At 47.3% G+C, this 24,763-nt stretch overlaps 1 protein-coding gene across 4 annotated transcripts in view; it reads left to right on the top strand.

The window, feature by feature from the left end:
* Window positions 1–4,620: 4,620 nt before the first annotated feature.
* The window catches only part of BRPF1 (bromodomain and PHD finger containing 1), a 59,508-nt gene continuing 39,365 nt past the window's right edge, over window positions 4,621–24,763 (top strand). For 2 of the 4 annotated variants that reach the window (XM_088473259.1, XM_088473261.1), the window contains exons 1-7: window positions 4,715–5,131; window positions 6,464–7,072; window positions 8,040–8,999; window positions 18,747–18,903; window positions 19,710–19,805; window positions 21,070–21,201; window positions 21,296–21,442. In XM_088473259.1, coding sequence (XP_088329385.1) covers window positions 6,474–7,072; window positions 8,040–8,999; window positions 18,747–18,903; window positions 19,710–19,805; window positions 21,070–21,201; window positions 21,296–21,442 — 2,091 coding nt within the window. In that variant the 5' untranslated portion in view covers window positions 4,715–5,131; window positions 6,464–6,473. The other 2 variants (XM_088473260.1, XM_088473262.1) reach the window with 2 other exon arrangements.

Raw genomic sequence — 24,763 nt, 5'->3', positions numbered from 1 at the left:
GCTCGTTGTGTCCGATCAAAGGGGGCGTGCTGTCAATGTTGATTGACAGCACGCCCCCTTTGGTGGGCGTGCCGGGGGCGTGCCTCCCTGACGGGGGCGTTCCCACGGGAACGCCTCCCGTCAGAAGCCGGCCCACTGACATCACTAGTGATATCAGTGGGAGTGATTTTGGCTCTGATAGAGCCAAAATCACTCCGGAGCTTGCGGTTGAAAACCTCAACCGCAGGCTCCGGCTCGCAATTTCGATGGTCGCGATGGTCACGACCATCGCGGCCATCAAAATGCACGCTCGTATAGCCTGTGGGTGGTGACCCACAGCTATACGAGCGTCCAGGAGGACGCTCCATGAAAAAGGAGCCCGGCCCTCATGCAGAGCGTGCGCTCTGCTCAGAGCGTACGGCTCTGAATGAGGGCCAAAGACTGAACAAATTATGTCAATTCAGAGATACAAAAAAAGGGTAATTTTTTTAGGGAATAAGTAATGGGCTAATAACGTAAAGCTGTTCTGTAGCAAAGAAAAATAGTCTTGCCTGGGCTATGAAGCACCGGTAGTGGACGACTGAAGACTGGAAGAGGGTCCAATGAAGCAAAAATGTTTAACGCTTTGTTTTTTTTTTATGAAGTCAAGTAAACGATGGGGCTTATTTACTGAGCAGTGGCTTTATAAAAGTGGCCAATTCCCGGCATCTTTAAGCCAAAAACGTTAAAAGGGCAATGCTTTTATTATCAAATACTATGTTTTGCTATTAAAAGCACCACAAACATCTGTGACACCAACTGTCAAGCATGGAGGAGGAAGCAAGTTGGTCTGGAGCTCTTTTGCTGGATCCCCAGTAGGCAACTTGCACAGAGTGACCGGTACTCTAAACCAAAAGGACCAAATAGAGACTATGGGGGGGGAGGGGAAATGTATCAAAGCTTGCAGAGAGATAAAGTGGAGAGAGATAAACTACCAACCAATCAGCTCCTGTCATTTTTCAAACACAGCCTGTAAAGAAGCTGATCGGTGAGTACTCTCCAAGCTTTAATAAATCTCCCCCTTTATCTCTCTACAAGCTTTGATAAATGAGCTTTATGTAATAATCTGCGACATGCAGGCAAGGGTGGGATTCCAGTAAGCTAGCCTGTCATTTTATAGTGGCGACTATTTAAAAGACCAAATGGTTGGTTTTGCTTTTTAAATTATTGCCACCTTAAAAGTGCATATGGTGTGTGAAAATCAACCCAAGATGTATCATGCTGCCATATCATCAATACCATCAAAGTGCCCCCTATGTGGTTACACTCACTAGCAGCTATGCACAGCAAACAACTAAAAGACTGAATTTGTAGCAAGAGAATTACATAATAGGTCTTTAGATGGAATATTTATCTCTTATTCATCATTTATTACCAGTTGTATAGATGATGCACACATATTCTGCAGCACTTCACATAGATTATTTGGCCATTCACATCAGTTCCTGCCCCAGTGGAGCTTACAATCTATGGGCTTGACTTAGCAGAGTACGCAGGGGAGCGATACTCAGGAATCTGCTCATGCGACAGACCCGTACTACTCATGCATACCTCCCAACTGTCCCGCATTCAATGGGACAGTCCCGGTTTTTTGGGGACTGACCCGCTGTCCCACCCGTGGGCTGCAGTGTCCCGGGGTGGGGGGGAAGTTGGGGGGAGCAGAGCAAGAATAGATTCACAGTGCGGGGAGGATGCCCGTGGGCTTGTCCAGCCTCTCAGGCTGGACTCGCCCATTTCTGATGCAAACAGGGGCGTGCCACTAGGCCACACCTCTTTGTGGTCAGGTCACTCTCGCTTTATGGGCAAGCCACACCCAATCGCAGATGATCCGATGTTGCGTTCTGGAAAGCAACTCAGGTCAGTTATGCATGCAGAAGGCATTACTCCTGCTACATGACCATAATAGTGCTATCGCAGCTGCTACCATGTTATCAGCTGCGATAGCGAATGCTTACGCAGCTGAATCAGGCCCTATATTCCCTATCACATGTACATGCACACATACGAGGGCTTATTTTTTTTGTTAGAAGCCATTTAACCTGACATTGTTTTTGGAGTGAGGAAACTCTGGCAAACATTGGGAGAACATATAAACTCCACACCGTTAGGACCTGGGTGGGAATCAAACACAAAACCTCAGTACATTTGTTTCTAATATGCCCTTACTGTCTTCCACTACAAAACATGGCCTAGCATTACCTCACATGCCGGTACCTGCATAGCATGTGAAATACCAAAACCATCAGTGTTGCAATCTCTGATGAATGAATATATGAGAGAGGGGAACAAGAGAGTAAAAATCCAATCTTAAACTAAAATGTATTTAAAAAATTTCAAACTTTATTAATGTCTTTAAAAATAGCACCACGTGGTAAAGAGCCCTCATCATACATGGTTGCAAAATGTTTGAAGGAAAATAAAATGTTAGTTGCAGGGGAGTTTCTAGAGAGGAGGGGGCCCGTGTGCAGTCTCCGACACTCTCTGGCCGGCGACCGGTAGCGCACTGAGCTGTGCGCGGCCAGCGCTGGAGTTATAGACTCTGGGCACTAGACTGCGCCCAGAGTCTATAGAGTATGCGCAGGTCACCGGGAAAATGGCCACGGTGGCCATTTTCCCTGTACTGCACATGCGCAAATGATGGGAAAACGGCCGCAGCTGCCATTTTCCAGTCGTCTTTACAGCGCCGGATCCCCATCGCAGACGTGGGACTCCGGAAAGGTAAGTAATACTATGGGTGCAGGGTGTGCGGTGCGGGGCTCCCCTGGACCCAGGGGCCCGTGTGCCTCGCACACCCTGCACCCATTATAGATACGCCACTGGTCAGTTGTGTTTATGAAAGATAAGAAAAAAAAAGTGTTGTATTATAAAGTAGTTAAGGGTTCCATTTGGTATATCACACAGAATTGTTACATCTTTTGGCTGTGCGTATTTTATTTTCTCGTGTTAACAGAAATACTAGTATTTCGCAAGAATTCTAAGGGGCAAATTCAACTAGACACGGGGTTTGTCACTGTTCAATTAGCGCAGCATCCCCGTGCGTTAAGCCTCAGAGGGTGCACTTAACACAGATTTTTCCTCAAAACCTTCATTAAATGCATCCTCTGGGGCTTAACGCACTGGGAAACCCATAGATTCCAGCACTTAACGCAAGTGCAAAGTAGACTTTTTATGGCGCTGAATGAGGCACAAAAAACCATGTGTCATCTCTCAGAGTACCAAAGAGGGCAATTATCTCACTTGCCAGCCTTCTCCTTGGGTATACTAATGGCATTTGTTTCTACATAGATGCCTCAGTCTGCAATGCAACCGATTTGGCGTGTGTAACCAGACTAGGAATATATGGGTATTTGCAATGACATCTGCCAATAACTGGGACATTTTTCTATTAGTATTTATATGTATTGTCAGTGATAAATTCAAAACTTGACATGTCATATGTACATATAGGCAGCACAAATGGTGTAATGGAGACCATTACTGCCTCGCAACCAAAGCTTGGCTCGAGATGAAGTACCAACCAATCAGCTCCCAACCGTCATATTTTAAACACAGCCTGTAAAATGACAGCTAGAAGCTGATTGGTTGGTACTTTGTCTCTCTCTTCAAGATGATAAATCTTCCCCTTACTTCTTGGGTTCAAATCCAACCAAGGCCCTAAATGTGTGGAGTTTGTATGTTCTCTACACATTTGCATGTGTTTCCTCTGAGTGCACCGGTTTCCTCCCACACTCCGGTAAGTTAATTGGATTCTGACATAAAATTAACTTGTGTGTGCCTCCCTGTGATAGGGAACATAGATTGTAAGCTCCACTGGGGCAGGGACTGATTTGATTGGCCAGTTATTCTGTCTATAGTGCTGTGTAACATGTGCGCAGTGCACGATATAAATAAATGTGGATAAATAAATGTGGGCAATGACATTTAAGATGAAAAAAAAAACACTGTGTAAATCCCCTTGAACAAGAAAAGATAATAGGAAATACAGTCAATAAAAGAATATGGTGATTTCCCAGTGTCAAAACCTGGGACTGTCCCAGGAAACTAAGGACAGTTGTCAATCATGTCATTAAATATAAGCATTTAGCTTGTAATACTGTAGTTCATAGTGCAACATATTCCCTGGAAGCACAGCAACAAATGCAGCTACATCATGCACCTCAACTGACTGCCAAGCAACCATGCATGAATCTGTGTATGCAATGATACAAAGATTATTATCAGACTACAGCAAGGTAGTGGTACCACTTACATTAGTTTGGATGTATCTAAATTCTCTTCAAGGTTCAAACTTTAGGAAGTCATGTGTTAATATGCACTATATACTGTACATACATAACTACAGTCCTAGTCTATTCAATGCAAAGGGGTACCCTTAAGGGGGGATTGTGAGACACGATACTTTGCTCAGTTAATGGATTATACACGGTCACTCTCACCTTCTCATGCTGGCATCCCCTGAATTATGGGAGTCATAATTAACTAAAATAAATTAAAAGGCTAAATAAAATAATGGTATAAGCGCCCAGGCCGTCGTTGCTCCAGATCCCCCCCCGTCGGGCTCACCACCTCGCCGGGACGCGGCTTCTGGTCACAGGCGGCAGATTCGGCACCCGCCGTCTGCTCGACCAGTATATTTCTCGGTGCCCGGGTGCGGGCGGAACGATGGGTCGCGCACTCTGGGTAGGTAACCGGCGCTGACCCGGCCGTCTCCGGATTTTTTTTTTACCCTAGCGCGGTGCGGCAGGAGGGAGCGGCGGTGAATCGGTCCGGCGGGGTGAGGAGCTGAGTATACACGGATAGGGGCCGCTGTAGCTCCCGGAGAGGATCCTCCATTGTTTCCAGGCGGCTCGGAGCCAGTCCCCCGGGGCTCAGCGCCGGCCCGTGGCCGTGTGTCCGCCGTGCAGGGAGCCTGGGCCAGAGGGAGAGAGCCCCCTCCAATCCCGTCCTCTTTCCCCTCTCTCCCCCACCACCCCGGTCACGCCCGCCAGGCGAGAGACCCGGGATCGGGGCCTAGTCCTCCCCCATGCCCCTCTCTCTATGGGGCTGATGGCCTCCCCGGGCACCGGTGCTGCCTAGCCTCAGCCCCGAGATGATCCACAGCGGCCCTAGACAGGTGAGTGACCCCTAACAGACCGCAGCCCCCCTGTCCCAGGGTATCATCCAACTATTTACCCCTGTCTACATCAGGGGGAATTTACCCCAGGGGTTAGGAGGAAACTTACCCCAGGGGGCCTGCACTATGACCCCACTCAACCCAAAGACATTTTCTTCTGTTCCCTGATATGTGATTTTAATACAATTTTATTCTATAATAATTTACTGTAAATAATTTGGGTTTACGCTATAAGTTGCGGCAATTTATAGTGTAACCCCAAATTATTTACAGTAAACTATTATAGAATAATGTATTAAAATCACATATCGGGGAACAGAGGAAAATGTTAGTCTTCATTTTATGCTTGGCTCTGGGGGTAGCTCAGTGCTAATGGGAGACTGTGGAATTCTTAGTCGAGCCGATGGCAATTTTAAGGCGCAAGGGGATATGCCAGGGCTATATAACTAAGTAAATGTTAACAATAAAAAAAAAACCCCATGGATCTGATCAGACTGGATGTGATGGATTATAATATATACATAATTAATCTGGCCACATGGATCCTTTAGTCATTTATTACCAGTGATTTACATAGCGCGCACACATTCCGCAGCGCTTTACAGAGAATATTTAGTCAGTCACATCAGTCCCTGCCCCAGTAAAGTTTACAATCTGCAGTACATTCCCTGTCACACACCTGCATGTTAGTGTTCATTTTTTTTTTGTCAGGAGCCGATTAACTTGTTTTTGTATTGTGGGAGGAAACCGAAGCACCTGTAGGAAACTATCACAAATGCAGGGGGGGAACATTAAAATGTCACACAGATAGGACCTTGGTGGGAAATGAACACTAGACCTCAGTGTTGAGAGGTTGTAATGCTAACCACTATGCTACCTGTGCTGCCTCTACAGTGCGTCAGGCAGCGTGCGTTGCAGATCTATACGGAGGCTATGCATTCGCCGTCTGTGCATTGATGGTGTCACCAGCAGATAGGATTATTATGTAGACACTGTTTGCTTATGGTCAGGAATATTTACAACTACACCACTCCCTACCCTGGGGAAATTAATCGGATTACGATATGATCATAATACAATTCTATTGCATTTTAAAGTATTTTTATTTTCTACTTCCAATCATTATTGCTGTATAGTTGAAAATAGTTTAATATATAATCTAATCTGTCTTTCATTATGATTTTGTTTGTGCAAAATATATATTTTAGATAACTTTATTGACCAAATATGACAATTTAAGGTGTTGAGCAACTTTTACTGTATAAAATTATCATGGTGTAATTTATTAGTTGGAATATTTGGTATAGCCGTCGTGTCTTTTGTTTGTTTCAGATGTAACATAATGGGTGTAGACTTTGATGTCAAGACCTTTTGCCATAACTTGAGGGCCACCAAACCACCCTATGAATGCCCAGTTGAGACCTGCCGTAAGATCTATAAAAGCTATAGTGGGATTGAGTACCACCTTTACCATTACGACCATGACAACCCACCGCTTCAGCAGCAGACCCCAATTCGAAAGTCGAAAAAGAAGGGCCGTCAGCCTCGCTCTGCCAACAAGCAGTCGCCGACTCATTCTGAATTGTCCCAGTCGCCAAACCGGGAGGTTATGACGTACGCTCAGGCCCAGCGACTCGTGGAAGTGGAATTACATGGAAGGGTGCACCGTATAAGCATCTTTGACAATTTGGACGTTGTTTCGGAAGAAGACGAAGTTCCGGAGGAGGCGCCTGAGAATGGGAGCAATAAGGAAAATAATGAGACTCCGACAGCGACACCTAAGTCTGGTAAACATAAGAACAAGGAGAAGAGGAAAGACTCCAATCATCACCACCATCACAGTGCATCCACGGGTACCACGCCAAAGCTCCCAGAAGTGGTCTACCGGGAGCTAGATCAGGACACTCCCGATGCTCCTTCTCGTCCGTCTTCTTATTACAGGTGAGTGTAAAAACATGTAACACGTGTCCAGCAAGATTTTATTTACTGCTGTTCCCATTCCATTATTTGTCAAGTTAAAACTGAGTGTGAGGTGGACTATGGTAATGGTTTTATTCTTGTATTACTTTTTTTTTACCTACACTGTACTTTCCTTATGGGTGAAAAGGGTGTTTAAGGAGAAAACTGTAATACCAGCTCTGTTATGCCCGACATTAGAGACCTAGCTCCGACCTCTAGAACCTTGCATTTCATAGGAGTCTCAGATGTTATATAGGACAGCATAGTGTCTGTGGCCCGTGACTAGAGTACATTAGAAGACATTCTGCACTAAGGGGCTGATTCAGCTGCAGACAGATCTGCTATCACTGCTGCTTACATGGTAGCTGCGATAGCTGTAGTATAATGCAGCAGGACACATCACTCCTCCTGCATGCATCACTGATCTGAGCTGCGTCCAAGGATGCAGCATCTGATCATCTGCGATCCACCAAGGGGTTATGCAAGCTGGTCGCCGCAGATGAGTAAAAGAGGTCCAGGAAATCTCCGTCAGCCAACGGAGATCCTGGCCTCCCCACCCCCAATGGCGGCAACACGCCTCCGTCTTGAGAAACGGAGGCTGTTGTCGCCCTCTTCCTGCCCAGAAACAGAAAGGTGGGAAATTTTGTAATGTTTTATTTTTAAAGTTTTAAAAATTAGATTGATGTGTTTTTGTTTTTTTATTGTATAAAAACCATAAATAAACCCTATAGATTGCAATGGAGCAGTTGTCCCTATTAATCATGGTATCTCTAGCTCAACTCTTATCATTCAGTAACTTTTGAACTAACCTCTCTCAGAAAATACTGCCTATAAATTGTATACTACAGTGTATAGTCATGGCTGCTTTTCTCATCATGAGCACCCCCAGCCTGATAGAAGAGCTGCAGATTTACATGTTCTGGTTATCTCCCTTACTCGCCTTTTTAAGGTACATTGAGAAGTCCGCAGAGGAGCTGGATGAGGAGGTGGAGTATGACCTGGATGAGGAGGACTACATCTGGATGGACATCATGAATGAGCGGCGAAAGACAGAGGGTGTTAATCCCATCCCGCAGGAGATCTTCGAGTACTTAATGGACCGGCTAGAGAAAGAGTCCTACTTCGAGAGCCATAACAAAGGAGACCCAAATGCGTTAATAGACGAGGACGCCGTCTGCTGTATCTGCAATGACGGGGAGTGTCAGAACAGCAATGTTATATTGTTCTGTGACATGTGTAATCTGGCTGTGCATCAGGAGTGCTATGGGGTCCCTTACATACCGGAGGGACAGTGGCTTTGCCGGAGATGCCTCCAGTCACCTTCTAGAGCAGTAGATTGCGCACTGTGCCCAAATAAAGGAGGGGCGTTTAAACAGACAGATGACGGACGCTGGGCGCACGTGGTTTGCGCCCTTTGGATCCCTGAGGTTTGTTTCGCCAACACGGTTTTCCTGGAACCTATAGACAGCATCGAGCATATCCCACCAGCACGCTGGAAGCTGACATGCTACATATGCAAGCAGCGCGGCTCAGGAGCTTGCATCCAGTGTCACAAAGCAAACTGTTATACAGCCTTCCACGTCACGTGCGCTCAGCAGGCCGGACTCTACATGAAGATGGAACCCGTGCGGGAAACGGGTGCCAACGGCACGTCCTTCAGCGTCCGCAAAACGGCTTACTGCGACATCCATACCCCTCCGGGTTCTGTGTGCAAGCTCCCGGCCCTCTCCCACAGCGAGGGGGAGGAGGAAGACGACGAGGAGGAAGAGGAGGGGAAAGTTTGGAGCTCTGAAAAAGTGAAGAAGGCAAAAGCCAAGTCCAGGATCAAAATGAAAAAGGCTCGGAAAATCCTTGCGGAGAAGAGAGCCGCTGCCCCCGTCGTCTCTGTTCCTTGCATTCCTCCACACAGGTAATTAGTATTAAATGAGCACTAAGCCAGAAATACAATTTGGATTACATAAAAGACTTACAAATAACACAGACAGGTACATGTTACAGTGTCAGGAGCTTATCAGACCTGAAGATGTTTAGGTTATGTGATCAGTAGTCCCACTGACGGACACTGCAGTCTGCACAGGGCAAAAGTAGGCTTAGAAAGACACTTGACTACATAGTAAATATAAATTCAATGTCTGATTTCTTAAGTCTTGTAAACCTATATGTTTAAATGTTAGTAGTATTTGTTTTGTAAGCCACCGCTTCTCGGCGGGCTGGAGCTGAAAATTTAAAGCGGCACTAAAATTCAGTGTAAAGCCCGGCGAGCATTACACTGAATGTTAGTGCCGCTTTAAATCCCTCCCTTCTACCGAGAAGCCACCACTTTGTAAATATAGCCATTTGTGTGTTAGGTTTAATTGGCTTTGATATACCAGTATTTATGTAACACAGCAATATAAAGTATAATGACAATCTTTCATTGGAGTAGATTTGTAGTGACTGATAAAGATACAATAGTAGGACTTCTTTACAGGCATAATACATTTGTATGGGGCCTCTGCGCTGTCACATGTGCTTAACCCTCTCCATTCTCCCCTCTATGGTATTAAGGTCGGGCTTTCTATGCTGCCACATGTGCTTAATCCTTATCCTTATTCTGCCCTCTATGGTATTAAGGTCGGGGTTTCCTTATCCTTATTCTCCCCTCTATGGTATAAAGGTCGGGGTCTCCTTATCCTTATTCCCTCTATGGTATTGAGGTCGGGGTTTCCTTATCCTTATTCTCCCCTCTATGGTATTAAGGTCGGGGTTTCCTTATCCTTATTCTCCCCTCTATGGTATTAAGGTCGGGGTTTCTACAGAACCTCCGGCTGTTAACAGCGAAGAACCTGCTCAGAGATCCGCTCTATTCAGATCTCTGCTACTTTTCAATGAGTCCCAAGTATTATGGTGATTAATAAGCGTCCTGGAGCCTGGACTTGAGAGGGTCTCGGGCTGACTGTCAGACTGTCGGTGGATGCAGACATTTAAGTCTTACAGACATAGCAGTCAGCACTGGTAGTATTATTATTATTATTATTATCATTTATTTATATGGTGCACAAATGTTCTGCAGCGCCTTACAAAGTACATAAACAAGTTGTAGACAAGCGACTTACAGAACAATACAATACAGGACCAGGACATGGATAATATATATTGCTACATTAGTGACCATAACACCCAGATAAGCAACAGAGCATAAGCAACCAAGTGTTAGGTGCCCTAGTGGGGAGTAAGAAGTAGATGAAGGTAGAGTAAGGAGAAGCACAAGAGGGTAGAGGGCCCTGCTCGTAGGGAGGGGAAGACAGACAGGTTTGATACAGATGGGGTAATCACGTCTTGCTTGTAATGGAGATGCACTGCACTGATCACTATGGGCCTGTACACAGGAGCGGCTGCATTTCGTGTTCGGAGACTAACGCGGATCTTCACTCACTCTGGGTTGGCTGCATCTCTGCGACCACACTGCCCCTATCCATCTAATTGTGAAAGTATCAGTCATTACTATCGGGACATATTTGCCTCACTTCTAAACCTGGTGCAAGAGATCCGCCCACACGCCCATGACTACACGCCCACAACGCTGAGCCTATGTGCGAGCGCCCATTTCCATGCATACGGCTGATGTGAATGCGGCCATGTAGCTCCCAGGATGACTGTCGGAGCTATTTAATTGCCCATATCGTGCCTGGGGCTTAATCTCGCTAAACTGCATTTCTCCTTCATCCACTAGGGGACGCTGGAGGCTTCATGACAGTGGGGTATAGACGTGTGCAAGGTGGAGCTGGCATTTAAAATTTTAGAAGTGTGACTAGCTTCTCCCCCTCTATACCCCCCTACAAGCCCAGTCTTGGGAAACTGTGCCTGAGGAGAGCTGGTAGTGTTACCAAATCCTCCTACGGGTTTCTATAGACTTAGAATAGCGCTGCTGCGCTGAAGCTAACAAGCAATATGAAATGACAGGCAGCATCTGCCCCTCTGTCTGCTATGTGGGAGGCTGCCGAGAGAGACCCACTTGCAACTGCTTGCAGTTCGCCTGGGGTCCCTGACTACAGAGACCACTGTCTCTGGGGTACCTTATGCCGCTGCACGCAGCGCGCATGAAGGTCCCCCATTAGTCTAACCGCCGCCGGCAGCCAGGCAGTATGTAAGTATGCACCTGGCTCATCTATTAGCGAGGTTGCCAGGTTAAACAGGCATTTTTTTACAGCAGCTGTTCCGATTAACAGAGATGTCATTGGTACAGCAGAGGCTGTGTGGTATATACACAGCGCGCTTACTGCTTTTAAGTTGAGCGCCATAGCGGGGGGTGGAGCCTAACTCCGGAGTCCTGCTTCTTCCTCCCAGTGGCCCCAGCGCTTCTCTGATACTAATGATGCTGCGCTGAGACTGTAATCCAGACCTGTCCTGTAAGTGCACAGTGGGGTTTAGGCTTGTTAGGAGAGCACAGTAACAGCAATTTGTTACTTGTTAAAGTGCCTAGCGTTTTTAGCACTGCTGGAAGCACTTTTAGGGGCAAGTGTGATACTCTTTTTCTGCCCTTCTCTCCTACCTCTGCATATCTGTCTTTATCTGTTAACCCTTTCCACTACACTTTACTGTTGTTTGTGTGGGGTTTGTATGCACCATGGCTGGAAGGGGCTCTAAGGCTTCTCAGAAGTCATTTACCTGCTAAAAGTGTGCAGAAAAGTTTACACAGGAACCGTCATCTAGCTCCATATTGTGTGATAAGTGTGATCCAGAGCAATTGGCTCAAGATTCTCCAAGGATGCTAGAACCGCCGACTTGGGCGGAGCAGTTTTCATCTGTTATGTCACATCTCTCTGATGAACTGGAGGCTTCTTGAAAAGAAAGAGAAGCTTCCAGGTCAGCTACTATAGAAGAACCGGCATTGGCGCGGTCCTTAGCTACGTCTATGAAGGGGATCACAAAAGGAGACATCGGACAGAAGACTGGAGAATACTCTCAAATCCATTTATACAGCTGCGTCCTGCGATTATAAGCTGCTGGACTAACAAGGCTATTGAGGTTTGGGCAAAACGGTTAACTGTTGGGATGGGAGACCAGCTGATTCCTCTAGCAGAGCATATAGGGGAAGCTGTAGCCTACCTTGGAGAGGCGTCCAAGAATGTTTGTAACCTCGCCTTCAGAACTTCAGCTCTGGCGGTTTCAGTGCACAGGGCGCTTTGGCATAGTCAATGGCAAGCTGTCGCAGAAACGAAGAAAGCTGTGAAAGCTCTTCCCTTCACGGGAAGTGTCTTATTTGGAGTGGAACTTGATTAGTGGATTTCTCAGGCTACTTGAGGGTAAGTCCACTTATTTTCCGTTGGCTGCTTGCCTCCTAGAAGGCCTTACTCGGGACCCTCGTTTTGATCCATTCGTTCCCCTCGTCACTGCTCCAGAGGAGGACCTACTACCTTCCGTGGTTCCAGAGCTCGTGGCAGATTTGCAACAACATCTGCTCAACAGGAGAGTAAGTCCACTACCAAACCTACTGCATGATGCGCTTCCCTCTCACCTGGGTGACACCAGGGTGGGAGTACGTCTTCGGGACTTCAGAGAAGTATGGACGGAATCTTGTACAGACCTCATCACCCAGGGATACAAGCTCGATTTTCAATTTCAACCTCCCCCTCGGTTCTTCACCACAGGTTTGCCAGTTTCCAATGAACGGAGGGTTGTCTTACAAGAAGCACTAGACAAGCTTCTATCCGCACGGGTTTTGGTCCACGTTCCCAGGCACCAGACCGGACAAGGTTTCTACTCCAGTTTGTTCCTGGTTCCGAAGCCGGACGGCTCGGTCAGGCCTATTCTGATCTCAATCCCTACCTGAGGATTTTCAAGTTAAAAAATTGAGTCCCTTCAGTCAGTTATTGCGGGCCTGGAGGAAGGAGATTTCATGGTATCTCTAGATATCTAGGACGCCTACCTTCACATTCCCATCTGGCCGCCTCACCAGGCGTTTCTGAGATTCGCAATTCAGAACTCACATTTCCAGTTTCAGGCCTTACCCTTCGGCTTATCATTAGCTCCCAAGGTATTCACGAAGGGCATGGCGGTGATGATGGGTCTCCTTCGGAAACAAGGAATCACAATTATCCCTTACCTGGACGATCTCCTTCTGAAAGCTCATTCCAGAAAACAATTACTGCAGAACATCGCAGTGACACACAAGCTCCTCATATGTCACGGGTGGATCCTGAACTTTCCCAAGTCTCATCTGCAACCAACACAGAGGCTCCAGTTTCTAGGAATGATCCAGGACACGCTATGTCAGCGAGTTTTCCTTCCTCAGAAAAAGGTAACCTCCATTCAGGAGATCGTGATAAGATTCCTTCGACATTGTCCAGTATCGGTGCACATCTGCATTTGTCTCCTGGGAAAGATGGTGGCGGTATTCGAGACCATTATTTACGGACGTTTCCACTCCAGAACGTTTCAGCTCGCCCTCCTCTCCCAATGGTCAGGATCCCATCTTTTCCTACACCAACGTGTGAGGTTAAGTCCCAAACTCTGATATCCCTTCTCTGGTGGCTGAATTCGTCGCACCTATTGGAGGGCAAGAGATTCGGAGTGTGGGATTGGACTCACTTCACCACAGACGCCAGTCTGAGAGGGTGAGGAGCAGTGATTCGGAAACGCCACTTCCAGGGCCGCTGGACCTCACAGGAAGTGAGTCTGCCGATTAAACATCTTGGAATTACGGGCAGTGTTCTACACTCTTCAGCCAGCACATCACCTGTTGCCGAACCGAGCAGTCAGTCCAGTCGGACAACGCCACAGCGGTGGCGTATGTAAACAGGGTAGCACCCGAAGTCCCGCACAACGAAAGAAGTAAGCCGCATCCTGCTCTGGGCAGAAAAGTTTGCGGTGGCGATTTCAGCAATTTTCATTCCAGGCGTCGACAATTGGGAGGCAGACTACCTCAGCTGGCAGGACGTGCACCCAGGGGAATGGGCGCTCCATCCTCAGGTTTTTCGACAACTGGTCCAGTGGTGAGGTCTTCCACAAGACGACCTCTTGGCTTCCAGACAGAATCATCAGCTGCCTCTATACTGCTCTCGGACAAGAGACCCGGAGGCGGTAGCAGTGGACACACTTTCAACACCATGGCGGTTCCGTTTTTTCTATCTGTTCCCACTTTTTCCTCTTCTCCCTCGAATTCTACAATGCATCAAGAGGGAGAGGTCCAAAGTTCTTAGTGGCTCCGGATTGGCCTCGCAGAACTTGATATTCCATCCTCCGCCTTCTGCTGATCGACGATCCGTGGCCCCTGCCTCTGAGAGAAGATCTCCTACAACAGGGTCCTTTAGTCTATCCAGACTTAAAGCGGCTACGTTTGACGGTGTGGCTGTTGAAAGGGCCATATTACGCCGAAAAGGAATCCCATCCAGGGTATGCTTCGAGCCCGGAAAAATGTTACTTCAAAACATTACCACCATATTTGGAAGGATTATATTTCATGGCGTGAACGGCGAGAGTCGCCTCCTACAGTTTTTAAACTAGCCAGACTCCTTCTTTTTCTGCAAGCATGCTTCTCGGCCAGACTACGTCTTAGTTCCCTGACAGTTCAGATTTCAGCATTGTCTGTATTTTTCCAGAAGAAACTGGCCTTGATTACGAGGTTCAGACCTTTTCAACAGGGAGTTACACGGTTACAACCACCCTTTGGAGCCTTCGGCTCCATGGGATCTGGATCTGGTCCTTTCCTTCTTACAGTCTTCTCTGTTTGAACCTTTGGAGACTGGAGGTTAAGTACCTTTCATGGAAGGTGGTTTTTCTACTCGCACTGGCCTCAGCCAGACAGGTGTCAGAGCTTGGGGCTCTATCCTGCCGTCCTCCATACATGGCATTTAATTCGGATAGGGCGGAACTCTGTACAAGAATGGTTTTCCTTCCCAAAGTGGTTTCGGCTGTACACGTCAATCAACCTATTGTGGTGCCGGTTCTTCCACAGGATTCACCAACTTCAAGATCCTTGGATGTTGTTCGAGCTCTTCGGATCTATGTAAAAAGGACTGCAGCTATACGTAAGAGAGACGCTCTGTTTGTCGTATATGACGCTGCTCGTCCGGGTTGGCCAGCTTCCAAACAGACGCTTGCCCGCTGGATTTGTATGACCATCAGACAGGCTATGTGGCCTCCTCCAAGGAGCCTCCTTTTTCTATTACAGCGCATTTCACTCGCTCAGTGGGTTCACCGTTGGGCGGCTGCTCATGGGGTTTCCACAGAGTTGCTTTGCACGGTCTGGCCGGCATACCTTTATCCGTTTTTACAGATTTGTCACTTTTGCGGACTCTGCAGCGCAATATGGCCATGCTGTTTTGCAGGGTACTCAGCGCTCTCCTGCCCGTGATGGGAGCTCTGGGACGTCCCCACTGTCATGAAGCCTCCAGTGTCCCCTAGTGGATGAAGGAGAAAACAGGATTTTGGTATTTACCGATAAATCCCTTTCTCCGATTCCATAGGGGACACTGGACGCCCTCCCTGCGCTGTTCCTTTGCGGTTTCCTTTGTGTTACTGTTATTTAAAACTTTATACACTTTCCGTGGTGGTGTTGTTGTGTGCTTGCTTTACCTCCTCCTCTTCCGTTTGTTTTTTCCAGCTCTCCTCGGGCACAGTTTCCTAAGATTGGGCTTGTAGGGGGGTATAGAGGGGGAGGAGCTAGTCACACTTCTAAAATTTCAAGTACCAGCTCCACCTAGCACCAAAATCCTGTTTTTCCTACTTAAGTGCCGGGCGCGATGCTGTTACCGCACATGTCACTCCCCCCTAGGCACTAGTTAAGTTGGATTTGTGCTTTCACCCCAGGAGTGTGCAAGCAGAAATCCTCAAGACGTGGATTTGCAGTGCAGCCAATTAAATAGCTATGGCACCTCATCGCCGAATCTGCATCGCCTCGCTGAGAATTGCCCCCATTCTATTGCTCCATGACCCACCTTCTGTTGAGCTTCAGTTCACGGATGAATACCCTGACACTCAATGTAGAATTTGTTGATACAATCCAGAGCCCTTCGTTTCGCAGTAACGGTGAACAGTCTTGGTCCAGTGGCATCAAAACTGCCTCAAGCCATGAGCCTGCTACCCTGTGTTTCATGGTTGGTATGAGGTTCTCCTGTTGGAATGTGTTTGGTTTTCTCCAATTATAACATTTCTCTTCTAAGCCAAAAAGTTCTATATCCGCCCACAGAACCCGCTTCAGGTCGTCTGACTCATCCAGGTGGTCTTTAGCAAACTTTAAGCAGGCAGCAATGTTCTTCTAATTAGCTTGGGAATAGCTTCCTCCCTGCTATCCTCCCATGCACACCATCCTAGATCAGTGGTCACCTGGACTCCTGAACATGGTCTAGTGTTCATTCTAGCACCCTGTATCTGTTAAAACCTGTGCAGTTCCTCTTTTCTGCCTGGAGTGTTGCTCTCTGCTCTGGTGCTTCTAGCACACAAACTGTTTAATCTCAGCAGTATGTTGCAGCAGCTGAGAGTGCTAGAAGCAGCAGAGCAGAGAGCGACACCTCAGGCAGTATAAGAGGAACTGCTCGGGCTGTGACAGGTGCAGGATGCTAGAATGAAGACTTATGGTCATTAGCCAGTGCAAGAGAGACCTGTAGATCCATGAAGCTCTTTGTGATTAGCAGGAATAATGTATACCTTGCTCTTGGAATGGTTTTTATTGGGCGACCACTGCCTGTCTATGGTGTTGTTTGTTCTTTTTTTTTTTCCAGCGCAGGGGACATAGAGGTTAGTCCTGCCCCTGCATCGCTAAGTCGCGCTGCTGCACCGCTAAGCCCCCCCCCAATTTGTCACACTCTGGGGCATGTCCAGCACTAACGGAGGTAGTCTTATCGGGGCGCAACTAAAAGGGCAGTGCACATTTTGCCCCTCTAAAATCGCACAGGGCGCAGCACCCCACTAAAACCGCTGATTGGCCAGTAGGGATGACCATTGATAAATTCAATGGTTTCATGCCATTGATATTACCCACCGACGGCTCCATCGATGGTTAACCCACAGATACCCGTCCCTACTGCAGATGGAGAAAGTTTTATATTAAGAGTAGAATAAATAAAAATCTTCTTTGTCAACCCTCAGCAGCCCGTATTTGTTTGTGCAGCCTCCATGGCAGCTCTGTGCCAGAGATTGTGACTCTCTGCCGTGCAGCTGGCTGTAGTAATTGTCACAGTGACCTACACAGAGAAATGGCATTTAGCTGTTTACCGCCACAAGACATCTCTGCTTCCAACCATGAATTATTTATGTCCTTTAATCCGGGCTGAACAAATACTGGTTGCTGTGGTGACTGAAAAGGGAAAAAAAGCCCCTCGGCAATGGGAGATGGAGGACTCCAGTGCAGACATGTAACTAGGAGCCGCTGCCAGGGACTTGAGAAAAGCTAGTCTGCAGCCGTCAGGTCACATGGGGAACGTTGGCACTGGCGTTTAATGAGCTGATGTCACCTTTTAACCCACTAGTGCTGTTAAGCGTTGGCAGTGTATTGAGGATATTGTGGAGGCACACACTACCTTGGTGCTATTCTGTGCCGGTAGAGGGGTGGGATGGGACCCTTGCTTCTATACTGTGATGAGATAGAGGATACTGGCGTCTATATGGAGCGGCTAGTGCAGTGATTCCCAACCTCTGTCCTCAAGGCACACTAACTATCCTGGTTTTAGTGATAGCCAGGCTTAAGCACAGATGGTTAAATCAAAATAACTAAGGTACTAATTAAGTCACCTGTGCTCTACTATGGCTATCCTTAAAACCTGGACTGTTAGTGTGCCTTGAGGACCGTGGTTGGGAACCCTTGGGCTAGTGGCATACCCTGGCTGCTGTACTGGGTATGCCAGTGTGTAGGGAACAGCAGCTGAACAATTTTTAAAGTATTGTTCTGATGTTAAGTGAAAGACCGATCAGTCCACTTTACCCTCTACTACAGCAGACGATGTTACCGGATCTAGTTTAGTTTACTTTATGTGCTAGCCAGAGTTTCTGTATTTTCACATGTGCAGGATGGTAAATGAATTTAGAGAATAAATGGTTACTATGCTCCACGGTGTGAAGTTTTCTGTGTGGTTATTCGTGTACTTGGCCTGTCCCTAATTAGTAAAACAAACTGTATTCCCTGTTATAACTTAGTGCGTCTCTTTTGGGGGCGATACAGCTCGGTACGATGCTGAATAGCCCCGGAAAGGGGTTCCCGGAGCTATTCAATTCACGGCCTGTTAGCCTGACTAGAGGATTTCTTCTCGCACCCTCCTGAAGGTGCGAGCAGAAATCCGACTAAAGTGTCGGCCGCAATGCTGTTTTTCAGCTGGCGCTAACAGCCTTGCGGCCGGCAGAGAATGCTGGTTACCGCAACTAATCTCATAACTTTAGTCGTGCTTAACAGCGCTGTGTATCGAATAGTTCCGGGAACTCCTTCCCGGGGCTATTCAGCATCGTGGTGAATTGTATAGCCCCTTTTGGGTTACAAAGTTTTAGGCTCCTAACATTTTTCTCTGGCTTCTAACGTTAAAAGAAATCAGCCCAGGACTGATACTGTGTACTATGCACGAGATTGAAGGTTTTTGTTTAATCTTCTGTTTTTGTTTTTTTTTTCCCTTTAATTTCTTTTGATTGATTTGAAATCAGTCGTGTGATTGGCTGATCTTCCTGACACAGCTGCCTGCTTTTCTTTCAGACTCAGTAAGATCACCAATTGCTTAACCATCCAGCGGAAGAGCCAGTTCATGCAGAGGTTGCACAGTTACTGGACGCTAAAGAGACAATCCCGTAATGGTGTCCCCTTGCTGCGCCGCTTACAGACGCACTTGCAGTCGCAAAGGAACTGTGAACAGGTCAGAGAGTAGCTAAGTGTACTTACAATGCTGATCGCTGCAGATGGTGGAAAGTGGGAGAGTGCTATAGACCTCGGCATATATTACTTGTAGACTAATTATGTGCAATCCAGTCCCACTACGCTGTGATTGCTGTCATATAAGGGGAAGGGGTTGCATACCCTTACAGGAAGGTGAGATTGTTTGGTGAGCTGCTGCAAGGCATAAGAAGCGCACATTGGGTCTCATTCAGACCTGCTCGCAAGCGCTATGCACTCACAAGCGGGTCGATGGTTGTGCATTGCGCACCCACGGCGTGCGCAGTGCGTGTGTGCAAGCCCCGTAGCGAGTGAGAAATTTACTCGCTCCGGGGCTCGCTACAAACGGGGCGGCTGTTGATCGACAGCTCGCCCCGTTTTGTAAGCGGGGTGGGGGTGGGTGGCTGGACAAACAGAGGCGTTCCTGAAGGGACGCCTGCCGTTTGTGGGTCGCCCTACTGACATCACCAGTGAAGTCAGTAGCGAGCTTCCAGCCGGAAGGGTCTCGTCCCAAGCCCAATGGTCCCGACCATCGCTTAGTCGCTCGCAAAAGCTGTGGGTGGTCACCCACAGCTTAGCGGGAGGCCGGCTTTTTAAAAGCCTACAATTAAAAAAATAAATATTATTGGAACGTTGGCATGCTAAATAATAGCTGACAAAGTCTTTTCTGAATTTTGGGCAGTTTGTAGCTCTTTTTTTGTTCTGTGTACCGAGTTATTTCCAAATTTGTATATAGCGATTGCGTTGTCTCAACAGTGGATAAATAAAAGCGTTTTGCTCTCCCACTAGGATATGAAGTGGAGAATTCCGTTATCTGAGGACGTCTCTGTTCACCTGGGGACAGTCTGTAAACCCAACGATGAGATGGGAGACCAAACACTTAAGGTGATTCTAAGGTTGTGCGCTGGACTGATGGTGTATGGAGCATGCGCTGTTTGTCATGTTTGTCTCCTTATAGAAAACACTTCAACACATTTTCCACTTTAATTGAGACTAAGGGGTATGTTTACTAAAAGGCGGGTTTTTAGAAGTGGGGTTGTTGCCCATAGCAACCAATCAGATTCTAGCTATTATCTTTTAGGAAGTGCTAGATAAATGACAGGTAGAATCTGATTGGTTGCTATGGGAAACTACTCCACTTCTAAAAACCTGTACTTTGGTAAATATAACCCTAAGAGTGAAAACTGGTGGTGTCCATGGAAACCAATCCGATTCTGTCTGTCATTTATCAGGATGCAATAGCAAAATGATGGCTAGAATCTGTTTGGTTGCTATGGGAACAACATCACTTTTCATTCTTAGGCGGAAATGTAATTGCTTTTTGGGTGCCTGATGGCGCTTATTAATTGTTGTTCTGATTGGGCGCGAGTGCTGCAGGTGCCCATTATTTCTGCTCACTCCCTCCTGAGGTGGCGAGCAGAAATGTGCGAAAAGTCCAGCTTGTGGGCGGCCAAAATGCATTGTTGGCAGCGCTCCCAATAGTTTTGACTGTGTTAGCCACATCTAAACCCGGCGCATTTGGGTGCACCATGCGCAAAAAGTAATGGGCGCCCAAAACTACGGACTTTGGGAAAATACCTGATTCACAGTTAGGAGCAAATAAGCGATTTGCTCCTTGGTGTTGTACTGCAGGTGGGGCAGATATAAAATGTGCAGAGTCATTTATAGTTGGGATGGGACGTGTCTTACCTTAATTCTAAATTTGGGTATATAAAGAAAACTGCCTTTATATATACATGCAAAGGCAGCCAGTATTTTCCCTTCATGCAAAAAATAAATGCATTTGCACCCCTGGCGTGGTGTAATTCTTGTACTTGTCTCTGTCTGGCACTCTGTGGGGGCCAGGCGTATGCACAGTGCCCTCAGAAACACATGCTGTTAGATACACTCTGCTAGCGATGATAAAAGGAAATGGGGGAATTTCCATTTGCAGAGAACACCCTTTGTGTCTTTTATGGATCGTTAAGGTTGAGTAACGTCCACAATCACAGACTTATCCTCTTTATCTGTTTAATGCAGATCTTTGTAAGAAATCTGACTTTTCTTTGCAGCGTCTCTTGGAGTTTTCTTGACAGTATCCTTGAAAAATTAAGTAAATATTACTATGTCTCTATTATTTCTTGGCTTTAGCTCCTTTCTCTTTCAACAGAAAGACTCTACGGATAAGAACTGGGTGCTGAAGGAACAATTGAAATCGTGGCAGAGGCTCCGACATGACCTGGAGCGGGCACGCCTGCTGGTAGAATTAATACGCAAGAGAGAAAAGCTCAAGAGAGAAACGGTAACGGGCTAATTCGTGTGATTAGAGAGCACTGGACGGACCCCCGGCTCGGCGCCCCCACCCCGCTGACGACCTCTTCTCTCCTCTGTTACAGATCAAAATCCAGCAGTTGGCTCTTGAGGTCCAGCTGACCCCTTTTCTCATCCTGCTGAGAAAGACACTAGAGCTGCTGCAGGAGAAAGATACTAGTAATATATTTACTGAGCCCATCCCTCTGTCTGAGGTAACAGAACTGTACGAAGTAAGAATCCAATCTCCCATCACATACTTATCTGCATCTCATAACCATTAGAATTGTCTGTACCGTGTATGATCCTCCCAGTGGGGATTTTCATGATTGAGCCTTCATGTGATTATTGAAGATACGTAGTCTTCATTCTAGCACCCTGCACCTGTCACAACCCGTGCAGTTCCTCTTTCCTGCCTGGGGTGTCGCTATCTGCTCTTGTGCTTCTAGTACACTGCGCTAATGCAACAAACTGCTGAGATACAGACCATTGTGTGCTAGAAGCACCAGAGCAGAGAGCGACACCCCAGGCAGGAAAGAGGAACTGCACGGTATGTGACAGGTGTAGGGTGCTAGAATGAATACTAGGATATGTGCATCTGAATTCTTTATTGTACATTTTATTGTCATTTATGTGTTTGGTTTGGGGAATTTGCTTCAGACCAACATGAAAATAATGTTGTTATTTTAATGTGTTGTATGATGTCATAACACTGTATATCATTTTTAACTATGTAATAAAAGTTACGTTTTAAGAATTATAATTAAACAAGAGTGCACAAAATAGGGAGTTGTCTTCAGTTGAAACCACCCAGAAGTCCTTCACCTTGTATTGCAGGGATGGGGAACCTCCTGCCTGCCTGGCGGCCGTATCAGGCCCATGGAATCATTTGGTCTGGCCCTCTGAGCTTTTTTCTGCCAGCCTCATCTGGCTAGTAGGGTGTGTAGAATGGCACCTTGCAGCCAGAATCTATGCAGCAGTGCCCCCTGGAGCGTCCTTAGGACGATTCAGACTGTCACACCGCTGCCCTTACAGCTCCTGAGGATGCTCCGGGTATTGCTGTAATCACTGGCGATTGTGGCCACGCCCCCGTGTGACATCACATGGAGGGGGCGTGGCCTGCACCAGGCCCGTGAATAATGTTCTATATATAAAAATGGCCCTCGGCAGAAAAAAGGTTCCCCACCCCTGTTGTATTGAGTATATACTATACTTTTGTCCATGGTGCACCTTCAACCGCTTTAATCCTACAGTTGATTAACTTAGTGAATTATTCTACCCTGGTTGGTTTATTAATTATATTTTCAGATTAGCCTTTTCTGTGCAGACTCTTTGTGTTCTCTCTTTAAGCTATGGAATGAGGCCTTGTCACTGACATGTACAGTGCTGGACTTTATTCTTTTCTTTGGAGTCGAGTATTTGGGACCCATAGGTCTCATATTGACCTTACCTGGTACTTTGTATGTCTCCCAAATGTCAAACTCCTTTTGAATATTGTTTGTTTTTCTCTTTACCGAACTGTTATGTTGATAAATATGGGCACACACTAGACGATGTGCAAACGACGTAATGGTCATCCCGATTTCCCTTGACCCCCAGAACAAACAATATATAGTGCGTACACACTGTGCAATCTTTCAAACTACCAAAACAATATATCTTGCATGGTTTGGTTGTTTCATCGTTAACTATATAATGTTAACATATCGCCTGGTCGTCTCGTAGCGCGTACACACTAGACGTTTTGACCAAAATTCGTTAACAATATTTTCAGATCTGCCTGCGCTGCATATCTGAAGATGCAATGAATGACGTATGCCAGCACACGATAGTGTGTACACGATTTGTCGCTGCGATTCAGCTCAAAACGACAAATCGCCCAATATATCTAGTGTGTGCCCAGCTTTATTCTCGTTACATCTGCTGTTTGGGGGGCCTTTTTGGGATCTTCTCGTGTTTATGTGGGATTTTTGCTACTTCTAGCCTTACTTTTATAGCTCCCCTGTAGATTGTAAAGTGACGGATTTCTGTATAGCTCGCATAGGCCGCTGACCTTCTCTTGTTGGTGTGGTAGCTCTGCGACTTGTTCCGCTGTTGCTGCACTGTCCTGACGTGTTAGGTTCTGGCTTAGTTTAGTTATTTTAGTTGGTGTTTATTGGATTAGGTATACAAATAGTTTTTTTTTTAGTGGTTTGCAGGGTGGGTCGTGAGTTTGGGTTGGTTTATTTTACTTGTATTGTTTCTTGACTGCCCATTTTTCTTCATGTTGCTATTATTTGCGCTATTTTGCTGTGTACATCAGCCCGTATAAAATTATTTTCTCTTTTCTTGGTGTGTGGAGGTGTACTGCTTTTTTTTGGGGTGAGGTTTTAGTCTCCTTTTGTTGTGCGTTTCCCCTGTAATCTCCTTGGTTCCCATATAAGGCTATTCCTTAAGTCTTCTTAGGTGGGGGTCTTGAGGGCATTGTATAGGGGGGATGCAATCAGGAAGCTGGCTGACTTAAGCCCGACAGCCGGCTTCCCGACTGCATTATCCCGGTGAGGGTTAAATGACAGGCGTCTAAATCTAGACGCCTGTCATTTTTCCGAGACCGGCGCCCGGCATCCCGATCGAAGGGATGCCGGGCGCCGCCAGCGGACAGCCGCGGAGGGGGGAGGGTTAGGCTTAGGGCTCCCGGGGGGGGACTTGGGGTTAGGCACCCCCCCCCCCGGGAGGGTTAGGGTTAGGCTAGGGAGAGGGAGGGTTAGGGTTAGGCACCCCCGGGGGGGGGATTAGGGTTAGGCACGGGGGGAGGTTAGGGTTAGGGGGATGCAATCGGAAAACCGACTGTCTTAATCCCGACAGCTGGCTTCCCGATTGCTTTATCCTGGCGTGGGATAAATGACCGGCGTCTATATCTAGACGCCTGTCATTTACCCGACGCCGGGAGAGCGGTGCCCGGCATCCCGATCGAAGGGATGCCGCCAGCGGACAGCCGCGTGGGGGGGAGGGTCAGGTTTAGGGCACCCGGGGGGGACTTGGGGTTAGGCACCCCCCCGGGAGGGTTAGGGTTAGGCTAGGGGGAGGGAGGGTTAGGCTAGGGGGAGGGAGGGTTAGGGTTATGCACCCCACCTGGGGACTTAGGTTTAGGCAGCGGGGAAGGGGGGGATTAGGCTTAGGCACCCCTAAGGAGGGTTAGGAGGCTAGGTTAGGTTAGTAGATACTTACCTATCCACGATCGGGATTTCCAGCGCTGTCGGCCTTCCGCTGCCGGGATCTCTGCTTTTGTCGGCCAAGTGCTGACTGGATTCGAACTGTTGGCCACAGGGCCGGCGGTATTTCATACTGATTCCGGGTTAGGCATCCCTAAGGAGGGTTAGGGGGGTTAGGTTAGTAGATACTTACCTTAGGACGATCTGGATTTCCAGCGCTGTCGGGCTTCCGCTGCCGGGCTCTGCTGTTTTGTCGGGCTGCTGCTGCCGGGATTCGAACTCCCGGCCATGCGGCCGCCGGGATATCATACCGCTTCCGTATAGGGAGAGGGCCAGGAATATGTTCAGGGCATGGAGACCGTG

This window comes from Taudactylus pleione, unplaced genomic scaffold, assembly GCF_031769625.1.
Source record: "Taudactylus pleione unplaced genomic scaffold, aTauple2 ptg000133l, whole genome shotgun sequence".
Taxonomy (NCBI): domain Eukaryota; kingdom Metazoa; phylum Chordata; class Amphibia; order Anura; family Myobatrachidae; genus Taudactylus; species Taudactylus pleione.
Note: the sequence above shows the minus strand (reverse complement) of the source record. Positions and strands in the feature narration are given on the sequence as shown.